The 12,645-nt window shown below is 52.2% G+C and overlaps 1 protein-coding gene across 1 annotated transcript in view; it reads left to right on the top strand.

The window, feature by feature from the left end:
* Positions 1–12,645, top strand: part of C23H6orf132 (chromosome 23 C6orf132 homolog) — a 34,851-nt gene that overhangs the window by 3,105 nt on the left and 19,101 nt on the right. The window contains exon 2 of the mRNA XM_024983839.2: positions 8,050–8,156. Within this exon, the coding sequence (XP_024839607.1) occupies positions 8,050–8,156 (107 nt within the window). The remainder of the gene's footprint in view (positions 1–8,049; positions 8,157–12,645) is intronic.

Raw genomic sequence — 12,645 nt, 5'->3', positions numbered from 1 at the left:
GCACCAGTGGGTGTAGCAGAAGTCTTTCTGCTAAGCAGGACATGTGTTGGAGGCAGGGACAGGAAGGACTAGTGTTGAGGATTCTCAGATTTGATGAAGACCTCAGACCTATTTTGGAGTCCACCTCTGTTAATAATTGGGGACCTGGCCACTCTCTGAGCCTCAGTGTTTTTTGTTTTGTTTTTTTTTTTGCTTCTGTTAAGTGGGTCCAGCAGTCTGGTGTCCAGGCTCCTTACAGAATAATTGCTTGAATTTTGTATATGGCAGTGCTTTGAAGAGCATTGAAAGGAAAGACACTAAAACAAGGATTGGCAAATTACGGCCCATGGCCTGTTTTTGTAAATAAAGTTTTATTAGAACATGCCCAGTCACACCCATCATTTGCATATCTTCTGTGGTTACCTTTTTGCTACTAAGGGCAGAATTGAGTGACTGCAGCAGAGACAGTGTGGCTCACAAAGCCAAGAATATTTACTAGCTACCCTTTACAGAACAAATCTGTCAACTCCTGCATGGTTTATTATTATCAGGGCATGTCTAGCTCTGAGCACTTCCTGCTTCAGTTCCTCCTCCTAACATTGCTGTAGACCAGAGGAAACTGATCTGTGAAGCGGTCTCAAAGGGGTTGGAATTAGAGTTTCCTAGGGTCCCTGTGTCTGTGATGTTCTCTGCGATGCTGACAGTATCCATACTCTTGGAGAACAGCTGGTAGGATGCAGAGGGAAGAAAATCAGTGGGGAGTATGTAAGGGAATTAAGAAGTATGCACTTGCTGTTTGGCTACAGTCATGTAAAAATCTGTTTGCACAAGGGTAGGCTGGGTGCAGCAGGTAAAATGCAAACAGTCATGTGAGTGTGGTGATGGGTAGATTTTTCCTTACAGGAATTCCCTGGTATTTATCCAGTAACTATTAGAAGCCCTTAATGCAATTGCATTCCTAATGAAGCCTAGGCCTCCCGGCTGGGCTCACGCAAGGGTCTTAAAAGGCCACACAATTGTTTTTAAAGTACGTGAGAAAACAGAGATGTCGATCTTTCTAAATCTCACGATAAGGGACTTGTTGCAGCTGTGGCTGCAGTGGCTCTGGACTCCTCCCTTGGCTCTTGGATTAGTTGAGCCAAGCTTCCTTATCTTCCGTCACTCCACCCCACCCCACCAATAGGACACCCTGCTTGCTAGGGGCCCTTCCTCCAAAATGTAAGTCACCTTCCTCACAACCACCTAGGATGCTTATTTGAGATGCAGATTCCTGGGGGCCCCACCTGAGGTATAGGAAGTCAGAATCTCTGGGCTAAGACCCAGATTCTGGACTTCACCAACTGCCAGGTGATTTTTTTTTAATTAATTAATTTATTTGGCTGTGTGGGATCTTTAGTTGCGGCATATGAACTCTTAGTTGCAACATGTGGGATCTAGCTCCCTGACCACGGATTGAAGCCAGGCCCCCTGCATTGGGAGCACAGAGTCTTAGCCACTGGACTGCCAGGGAAGTCCCCTAGGTGATTCTTTTGTATGGGAAAATTTGAGAATCCTTCCCCAGATAGAGCTGGGCCCTTCTCTCTCCCACTGAGGACTTCCTGCAGTTCTACATAAATGTATAGTGCCTATCCCAGTTCCTTATCCACGAGAACCCCTGGGCGTTCTCCCTAAGGTGGCTGCTGGTTCTACTGGTCCTGCTCCTGGGGACCTCGTGTCTCAGGCCAGGCTAACAGGTAAGAAAGCCATGAACTCATGGCGCTGAGCACATATTTCTGGCCCAGGACAGGCTGGCACCAGCCTCCTGAAAGGAAAGATGACCTGTGCGTGGCAGGGGTGTGAAGGAGATTTCTGTTTACTCCCATCCCCTGGAGGTGTGCTGTGGTTTCACACACACACACACACACACACACACACCGACTCTGCTGTCCTATTATATAAGCTCCTCTTGTTCCTGTAGTTCAACTTAGAAAGCCAGGCCCTTCCTTGACCACTGTAGGCTACAGGGTGCCCCTTTTCTCCCAGCCAATAAATTAATGATAATAATACCATCATCATCATTATTTTTCCCCCTCATGCTCAGTCATGCCCGGCTCTTTTTCGACCTCATGGATTGTAGCCCACCAGGTTCTTCTGTCCACAGGATTCTCCAGGCAAGAATACTGGAGTAGGTTGCCATTTCCTTCTCCAGGGGATCTTCCTGACCCACGGATTGAACCCATGTCTCTTGAGTCTCCTGCATTAGCAAGCGCTTATCTACTGAAACAAACACCATGCTAAAAACTGTTTTCTCAATTGAGGAAACACTCAGAGGCTGTCAGTCTGACTCCAGGCAGCTCAAAAATTAGTGCATCCAGTCACCCGGGACCTTGTTAAGATCAGATTCTGATGCACTTCGGACTCGTTCTTAGGTGAAGTTCACCAGGGCTGTAGGCTGTACTCTGGGGAGCGTGTCCTAGCCTGGAAGCAGGCGGGGTTGTAGGGGGTGCCTGTTTGTTATGCTCCTCCTCCCCCAGTCCCCAACCCTGAGGCTCCTCCCCACCGTGGTCTCCCCTCCCCTATTCTGTGGCTCTCCCAGCCCAGCCCAACTCCACCTTCCGCGTCCCCTCTGCCCTTGGACAAAGGCTTCTCTCTGGCACCCTGGGTCAGACCTGCTGAGACTTGCTGGGACACACCAGCCTTTTCAGGTTCCTGTCATGTGGCCCTGTTAATTAGCAAGGAAGGGCCTCATCAGCCGTTTGTGGGTTACATTCACATGGGGCCCCCTAGCTTCGTCCCTGAAAGTCTGGGGCTCCAGCCAAGTGACAAGGATCCCATGCCCTACCTCGGTGAGGTGGAGGTTGGGGCCTGTTTTGGGGTTCTGGGTTACTCTGGTCAAGGTAACAAACTCTCCCAGCTGCAAACCCCACCCTTTTTAAGCACCTGGAATTTTTTATTAAAAAGCATAATATTTATTTATTTATTTTTGGCTGTGCTGGGTCTTCGTTGCTGACTTTCCTCTAGTTGCAGTGCACGGGTTTCTCATTGCGGTGGCTTCTCTTGCTCTGGAGCACAGACTCCAGGCCACGCAGGCTTCGGTAGTTGCAGTGTGAGGGCTCAGTAGTTCCGGCTGCCCGGCTCTAGAGCACAGGCTTAGTTGCTCCACGACATGTGGGATCTTCCCGGATCAGGGATCAAACCTCTGTCCCCGGCATCTGCAGGCAGATTCTTTACCACTGAGCCACCAGAGAAGCCCCAAGCACCTGGAATTTGATGAGACCTGTGGCCAGTGCTTGTGGGTTCATGTGGGGGCTCCTGGAAAATTGGGACCCCGCGCTGTCACCCCAGCCTTCCTTTCAGCTCTGCTAGCTTTTTTCTCTCCCTTGATTTTGGGAGGCTTCTCCCTAAAAGATCCCCATTTGGCAGAGGGGAAACCCAGCCTGAGCAAGTGCTCAGAGTCCTCGAATGCTACCCGGAGGAGCTGGGGCATGACCTCAGATCTGATTCCCGGATGCATTTGTCTCCTCCAGACCTCACCAACTCTTCAAGCTCACTGGAGAGGAGCAAAGGGATGTCGAATCCCTGCTGCGCTGGCTGTAGCCAGAGGGAATTGGATTCTAGAGTCGGATTGCCTGGACTTGAATCCTGGCCTCTTTTTCTCACCAGCTGTGGGACCCTGGGCCAGGGACTTAACCTCTCTGAGCCTCAGTTGCCTCATCTGGCAATTGAGGATAGTAAAAGTGCCTCCCACACAGGTGTGTGAAGAGGGATGTAAAGAGAGCTTAGAATGGTCCTAGCTCATAATACTGTGTATCAGGTATCACACAGTTACATAAAAAAATTACGTATCACACAGTTACAAAAAAAATTATTTTGTTTGGCTGTGCCAGGGCTTAGTCGCAGCACACTCTTAGTTGCGGCATATGGGATCGAGTTTCCACCCAGGGATCGAACCCAGGCCCCCTGCATTGGGTGCCTGGAGTCTTGGCCACTGGGCCACCGGCAAGTCCCAGACAGTTACATTTTTATCATTCATTTCCTCTCTAGTTTGGACCTATCTAGGATTTGAGGAAGGAGCTAAATAACTGTCCTGGACTTCAGCCTCCATGGAGACCCATGGGCAGCTTTGGGGCTGGGGAGGAAGAGCATTTTGTCAGGCTTTCAACCCTGAGCTCTGTGAGGAAAGAAGGCCCAGTGAGAGGTTCCTCCTTTTGGGGAGAAGCAGAAAGGAAGGGCTGGGAGTGAGGCAGCCATGGGTACCCTGTCCTCAGCTCCCCCAGAGCTGGCGGTTCCCCCCTCCACGTAACACACACACACACACACACACACACACCCCGCGCCAAACCGAGAAAACTAGGTCAGCCTATTTGGGGAGAGGCAGTAAGCCACGTGCCATGTGTAGGGCACCCCCTTATTTGAGCCTGGAGCTCAGCACTGCAAGGGGGTACCCCATTTGGGCCCTGGCACCACTGCTGCTCTGAGACTTTGGGCCAGCACCCCTCACCAGCCATTCTGGGCCTCAGTCTCCCCATTGGCACAGAGGGCAGCCCCAAGGGTCCAGACTCTAGAATTCTCCCTGACAAGGGAGCAAAGGGCCACCCGCCTTCTGGTGGCTCTGCCCCATTGGGTAGAGTTGTCCAGCCTCCTCTCTGTCAGCAGCTTTATCTCCTGACTTCATCTCCCTCAAGAGGCCCTCCTTTATCTCCTCTATTGAGGAGGGCGCTTCCCAGAAAGTTATTCTAGTGTCCCTGAGACTGATCCCAGCAGAGTTCATTTACTTCTGCAGGAAAATCCCCAAAGTTTGATTCTATTGTCTTTCTCTTTATTTTGGACCTTGACCTTGAGGCTCAGAAAGCCCCAGCCCTGACCTTGAACTCTCGGGCATCCCAGCTTATGGCAGCGGTCACACTTACCCCGCTTGCTGGTGTGACTTGACCAGCTGGGAACTGTGCCCGGGTATGAGGGGCCCAGGAAAGTGTATCAGGTTCTAGACACACCTCTTTTTCTTTTCTTTTTTCCCCCTTGAAATAACATACATTTAATATCTCATAGTTCTGTAGATCAGAAGTCTGATCTCACTGGACTAAAATTAAAATGTCAGCAACACTTTGTTCTTTTCTGGAGGTTCTAGCAGAGAATGCTTTCTCTCCTTTTCCACCTTCTGCCTGCACTCCCTGGCTCACGGCCCCTTCCATCTTCAGAGCTGGCAATGGCCAGCTGAGTCTTTCACACATCACACCACTTTGCCTCTGCTTCCCTCATCATATTTCCTTCCCTGAATCCCAGCCACACCTCTTAGAACTGGGAAAGCAACTTGAATTTCCAAGAGGTGCTCCCGTGGAAGGGAGCCACCTGGGCCTTCCACGCCTGTCTCTACCAGAGCTGCTCCCTTTCCACAGGTATTCTAGAGAACAATCATATTCTTAGAAAGGGTTCCCCAGTTCAAAATAACCACAAACCAACCAAGACAACAGTGCCTCAGAAGATGGGCTGAGTCATGGAATCTGTGGGCTTCCCAGGTTGCTCAGAGGTAAAGAATCCTGCTGCTAATGCTGGAGACATAAGAGATGCAGGTTCAATTCCTGTATTGAGAAGATCCCCTGGAGGAGGAAATGGCAACCCACTCGAGCATTTTTGGACAGAGGAGTCCATGATGTTGAAAACAGTCAGACACAACTGAGTGACTGAGCATGCATGAAAGATGCTTAGAAGCGTGCCTGACCCATTACAAGTGTCCAATAAATTCTACATGGTATTATATTATTACTGCTATTATAGTGATCAGCTTGCCAGGTTGCTTGCTTCTAAAACTCCTGTGCTTAGTCAGCTCAGTCGTGTCTGACTCTTTGCAACTCCATGGACTGTAGCCCACCAAGCTCCTCTGTCTGTGGGGATTCTCCAGGCAAGAATACTAGAGTGGGTTGACATGCCCTCCTCCAGGGGATCTTCCCAACCCAGGGATTGAACCCAGGTCTCCCTCATTGCAAGTGGATTCTTCACTGTTTGAGTCACCAAGGAAGCCCAAAAATACTGGAGTGGCTAGCCTATCCCTTCTCCAGGGGATCTTCCCTACCCAGGAATTGAACCAGGGTCTACTGCATCACAGGTGGATTCTTTACCAGCTAAGCTACCAGGGAACCTCTAAAACTCCTTGGTACACAATAATAGTAACTATTAATATTGTGGTAACTCAACTGCAGAGAGGATGCTCCCTTGACCCCAACACTGGTACAGATTTAAATGAAATAGTGAGAGGGAGGGGAGCATGCCTGGGTTAGTCCCCACCCTACCCCATGTCCTAATAAGGGGCCAGGCAGCCATGGACCTGGCTGCCAGGTCAGATCTAGGTCCTTGGTTTCAAAGCCCTGTCTAGAGAATGTCCTCGGAAACCCTGGTGTCAACACGCTGGTGAGACATTAGAGCCAGTGAGAACTGGGTGGGCTTTAGTGTTAGTGGTTGGAGGTGTGGTTATCTCTACTATTCTTGTTTCTGATTGGGCCAAATCTACACTCTTACAACCTCCTTCTCCCTCCCCACCCACCCCCTGGCATCTTGGTCTCCAGGCCCAGGCGTGGAGCCTGGCAGCCACACTGGGAAATCGGGTTTGCCCGGAGTGTATGGGACAGGGCAGTGCTGGGAACTGGAATTTCCGGGGACGAGGGGAAAGCTTGCCACGTTGGTCCCTCAGAAAGGTGGAGAATCTGGAATGTGCCAGCCAGCTCTCTGCCTGGTAGGGCAACACACAAAGGTTTCTGGGTCCCATTTCTAAGATGCCCCCTGGAGCCTCCATGTCGTATTCAAGGCCCTCTATGTCAGATCTGTAAACTCGTAATTTCCTCCTAAAGTCACATACAAGAGGAAAAGTAATCACCATTCATCCAGTGTTTCAGTTAGTAGGATACTAGTTCATGGAATTTTGACTTTTCTCCTCTGTCCTCCCTGGCTAAAGAGGAAGTCCCCCACGTCCCATAAATGGAGAAAGTCCTCCTTGCTCATGGCCCATGTAATAGGAGGTCTGCAGTGACTCCTGCCTCTTGGAGGTGACAGTGTGAATCTGGGGCAGGGTGGGAAATTCCCATCCATGTGTGCTAAGAGTCATGAGGGCGATTGGTTGAGAAAATGTGACTAGCGTCTCACTCCCTCCCACTCCTGTAGAAACAACCCAGAGCACAGGGCTAGCAACTAGAGGAAGAGAAATGTTCTGTATCATCTTTCTACAGGGGACAGAACCACATTTGCTGGCCCCATCATTGCTCCCATTGTACAGATGAGAAAACTGAGATCCAGACTGGTTATATGACATGGCAAGTCCATGGCAGAGCTGGGATCTGTATTAAATCAGGTGAACCCTACTGTCCTATTCTTTCTGCTCTGCCCTCAAGGACACCTCAAATGGAGCCATGACCCCCAATCATTCATGGTTTGGGGGCTAAAGAAATCTTGGGTTAAGGACTTCCCTGGTAGTCCAGTGGCTAAGACTGCACTCCCAATGCAGGGGGCCTGGGTTCAATTCCTGGTCAGGGAACTAGATCCCACATGCTGTAACTAAGAGTTTGTATGCTGCAACTAAGACCCGGCACAGCCAAATAAATAAACAAACAAATAAAAGAGATCTCAGGTTAGCAGAGTCCAGAAGGTGGGTGCTGAGCTACTGGGTGGCCTCATCTGCTCTACTAGTTTCAGATTAGAAATTCAAACACTTGAGAGAAAACAGCTTGTTTTCTTCCCTCTCTCAGAGATAAGCATTAGCTGGGGCCTTGGCCAAGCTCTCAGCGCCCCCAAAGGAGGGTCTTGTGGGAGTGAAGGCTCAGATCCCGCAGTGGGTGGATCAGGAGACAGATGGCAGCTGGGGGCCGAAAGCCCCAGGAGACCCCGAGAAATCACCCCTGGAGTCCCTCGCAGTGCTGATTCCCATGGCCCCATCAGCGCACGTCCACTTGTAGGATCTTGTCATGAAGAGGCGCCTGGCAGGGCCAAGCAGGGGCCACCAAGGGGCTTGGTTGTCCTTACTGGGAACTGCAGGGCAGACTAAACTCAGTCGGCCCCCATGCCCTTGATCCCCAGTCATGGTTTCCCCTGTCTTGTCTCCTCTAGATGGGATCTATTATGGAGACAACCGGTTTGACACTGTGAGTGAGTCGGGAACCGCCACGCTGAAAGCTCGGCCAAGAGTCCGGCCCCTGCTCACCTTTCTTCCGCTGGTGAGTACGTTCTGCCCTGAGGTCGGAGGGTCTGCTCTGGGCGGGCCACCTGGGCTGCCACAGAGAAGGCGGCCCCACCTGCCCTGGTCCAAGTGGTCATCAGCCTCACCCTATGTCCATCCTCTTCCTTCCTGATGCCAACTGAGGGTGGCTACTGGGAGGAGGCATGGCTCACGACAGGAAGGCTGAGATTAGGGATGTCAGCTCCTTTGAGTCGAAACCTAAGGAGGGGTTATGGGGAACTTGGGTGCAGAAGCAACGCAGCAGTGGGTACCTCCAGCTCAATGGGATTCCTATTTTACACTCACCGGGGGCTGCCTGCTCCATGCCAGGCCTCGCATAGGATGCTGGGATTCAGAGATGATTGACCCAGGATTGCTCAAGGAACCCTCTGCCCAGTATAGGGGATAAATCAGTAAAGAGACTGTTAATACATAGACCAGAGCAGGAGCAGCCTACCTAGCCACAGGGATTGGTCAAGGAAGGCTTCTTGGAAGAGGTGACACTGGAACTGTCTCAAAGGTCAAATAGCAGTGACCCTTGGGAGAAGAGCATGTGGACTGCTTTATTTGTGGGTCTGAAACTGCCAGAAACCAAACACTCCCTTCTGGAGCCTGTGATTGGGCTTTTGTTCTCTGACAAGGGAAAGAGACTCAAAACAACCTCCCCGTGACTGGTTCTATTTACTGTGACGAGAGCTCTGGCTTTTCCAAGACAGCCTAGGCCTGTGCTGTCCAATAGAAATACAATGCAAGCGTCAGGTATAACTATTATTTCTAGTAGCAACATGAATAAGAAATAGGTAAAATTAGTCCAGAGATGATCATTTCAACATTTAACCAGCGTAGAAGGTACGACTGAGATGTTTTACATTCTTTCACACTAAGTCATCAAAGTCTAGCGTGTCGCACTTCGAGCACACATCCTGCTTCTGAGCAGTGACATTTCAAGGGCTCAGTAGCCACTTGTGGTCAGTGGCTACCATATACAACAGCCCAGATTTAGACCTAAACAGCCAACCTCATAAATTCTAGGTTCATTACCATCTGTGAGACCTGGGTCCCGGTTGGGACAGTGACACGGGGGTCACAGCATCTCATACTTCCATGAGGCTCTGTTCTGCCTCAGCTCAAAAGGCACCAAATCGTGATCTGAGTTTTCAGGGGCCCATTAGACCTCACAGCACCCAACACCTTGGTCCCCCCACCCACAAATTCTGCCCAGCACTGCCTGGCACAACCACCTCCCTCGCACCATCGTCAATTTTTTTCTGGTTGTTCAGCCTCGCCACAGACCTGAGATTCTAGATGGGAGAGACTGAATCTTACATTCTCCTTGCTGTGTCCCCAAGGCCTGTATGTGGAGGGCTGAGCATACAGACCGCTGGGCATACGGCTTTAATTTATTTTCCGCTTACAAAAGCAATTCACGGACATCGCAGACAAATACAGAAAGTACACCACCACCAGTGAAAAGGTATAAAGCAGATGAGTCCACTCCTCACTGTTTCCAGAGATGCATAAAACTGTTTCCAGGGTTACCGCACCCATATATGCAGATGAAACAGTTTTGAGATTGTCTGTCACTAGAGGTGAATTTGATTCTCTCCCTTCATCTACCGCATACTCAGAATTACAGCAGTGGGCACCCAGGGCTGACACACCCGTGCCCACTGTGGTTGATAAAATATTGAAATAAATGGCTGTTGCCCCTTGAGTGGCTGTTGGTCTCTTAGCTCCTCTCTCAGGTCTGCACCAGCAAGTAAAGCGTTAATGAGGCATAACTGAGTTTGTTCTGATTGGTCAGCATCCTGTATCCCTGCCTCTACCCACCCATGCACTTTGGACCACTTGATTAACAGCACAGGTCCATACCTTTCTGCCCTCCTCCCTTCTGGTTTGGGTCCTCTGGTTTGGTTCTGATCCGGGCCCACCAGGGCCTGACTGGGAGTGCTGCACAGGGTTACGGGCTGCTGGCTGGTACTGGCTTGGGAACAGTCCTTCAGGGCAAGCCTCAGACCCAGTCCCAGGAGATGGGGGCTTCTCCCCAGCAGACTCACAGCCCCTCACTGGTGAGGACGAGGGAATGAACACACCATGAATCCACAACTGAAAGGGACCTTGTGGGGTCCACACCAGCCTCCCTAGACGCTGGCAGGAACTGAACCCAGAAAGGGAAGGTCATTCCATGCCTTCAGTGCCAACTGTGCAGCTGGCGTGGTCCTAGCCAACAGCAGGGCCATGAGATCGTGACTGACTCGTGGGGGGCCCTTCCTGTGTGTCAGGCACCATCCCAAGTGCCTAGCATGTGTTAACTGAACTGATAGAGAAGCTGAAGCTCAGGATGGGGAAGTAACTTGGTCAAGGACAGGCAGCTCATAAGTGGCAGAGCTGGGGTTTGTAGCCAGGCTCCCGGGTCCAAGTTCTATTGGGCCATCCTACCTGCCCTTCCACCCACGACCTAGAAGCTTTTCCTTCTTCCCTCCCAACATCAGCCTGCAGAACCACCTGCATCTCCTGTGTCTGCCTCTCTGCACTCCTGCCTGGCCTTTTGGGGATCACACACCCCTCTGAGACCGTGCTGAGGCTGTGGGCCACATCCGCACGATCTTGCTTACAATTCCAACACAGGGATCTCAGGCCCCAGAAGCCCACCTATGATGCACCTCGAGATTAGGAGCCCTGAGCCTGACCGCTTGTGTCCTGGGGACTTGTTTTGCTCCTGACTCAGGTCCTAAGATACAAAGCAGCTCCAGCATCTGGGTTATGGGGAACCCATCTCCTCTGCCTTAGGCTCTGGACTGGGGCCTCTGCTTTCCCCTTGCTGGGACAGAAGGCCAGGAGAATGAGAGGCAGGAGGACAGAACTGCAGGTTCACACGCAGACGTGCACACCCTGCCCCCAGCCCCACCCCCAAGCCAGGTTGGCTGGGGAGCTGGGCTGTGACACCGCCTCACAGCTGGGCCTCGCCCCTCCCTGTCCTGCCTTCCCACACTCAGGGGGCACCTCCCAGGCCTGACCTTGGGGCAGGGGAGGTGCCAGGCTGCAGTGCCCATGACAGGCCCATGCTCTTCCTTGAGTGCCAGCCAGGCCGGGCCGTCTTCTGAGCACACAGTTGCTCCCATGACCCCTCATGAGCCCCCCGTGGGATGGTGTGAGAGGGGAGGGCAAGATGAGGAGGGGACAGGCGTGGCTGGCGCTTCTGCTTCCTTCCTAGACCTTCCTTGCCTATTGAGGTGAAAGTTCAAAGGATGGAGAAATATTCTGGCCTACTCCATACTTTCCCAAGCAGCTGGCCGCCAAAGGCCAGTTACGAGAAGGACCCTGGGATCTCTCGGTGACTGGGATGGGCTCTGGATTGATCCTTGGGTGACCAGTCCCAGCTCTGCCTCTGGGCCATGAGGCCCTTCCTCTCCCGGGGCCTCTGGCTCCTCACCCATCAGCAGGGTTACATGGGATGGTCTGCTAAGGTCCCCTCAGCTGTGACTTTCTGTGTTCAAATAACTCACTAACAGAGGGGCAGGAAGTGGGGTCAGGTCTCTGGAGGCCCCCAGAGATGCCAGGCCCTCTGAAAAGGAGGTCCTCTAGCCACCAGGGCTTCCCCGACCCCACCCTGCCCCAACTTCCTGCTCTGAGAACTCCAAGGAGCTGGATTAGCATGGCAAACTTCAAAACTGGGGGTGGGGGGTGGGCACGGACCTTGGTGAGCATTGGAATAAGAAAACTGAAGCCCAGGGAGGGGGGATGCATGCAACTCCCTCAGCTCCTAGGCAGAGACAGACCCCAAGCCCAGGTCTTCTCCCAATTCCCATCTACACCACCATGGATGGGCCTGGGCTAAGTCTGGGAAGGGGCCTTTCTCCCCACTTCCTTCTCCCTCCAAGGGGAAGCTCGGCCCAGAATTCAAGCCAGAGTCTGTCCCTAGCTTCTCAGAGCTGAGACGGTAGGACGGCTGGTGGTGGGAAGGGCAAACTTGTCTCTGGGGCTGCCTCTGGCCCTACCCCAGTCTGAACCCGACCATCTCCAGGGCAGTGCATATGAGGAATTGAAAAAGAAATGCCAATGAGGCAAATATGGGGAAACTGGCTGGACAGGTCCCCCAGGGTGCCTCGGGCGGTGAGAGCTCCCTGGGTCACCCCACCCTCTGAGTCAGGCAGGGCTGGCAGGGCCTGGGGAGATGTCAGGCTGGGCTCCGGGCAGGAAGCCTGACTGTTTGGAGGCCCACCCTCTACTCAGCAGAGATGCAGCCCGAGTCAGCTGGATTTCTCCTTTCCACCCTTCCTCTCTATCCCCGTCCCCAGGAGCTGTCTTGGAAGCCAAGGCCCAGGCTCCCTTTGGGGTTGGCGCTCCTTTGGGTGAGCTGGGGAGTGCAGTCGGTCATGATTGGCTTTTGAGTGATTCTCTTGGCTGATGTTAGCTGGCAGGGCTCTTGGGTAGGGGAGCTCCAGGTGTTCCTGTGGGAGTGGGTGTCGGAAGCCTGCAGCCAGTGA

Source organism: Bos taurus, chromosome 23 (genome assembly GCF_002263795.3).
Source record: "Bos taurus isolate L1 Dominette 01449 registration number 42190680 breed Hereford chromosome 23, ARS-UCD2.0, whole genome shotgun sequence".
NCBI lineage: Eukaryota > Metazoa > Chordata > Mammalia > Artiodactyla > Bovidae > Bos > Bos taurus.
The sequence above is the reverse complement of the archived record's forward strand: the minus strand, read 5'-3'. Positions and strand labels throughout refer to the sequence as shown.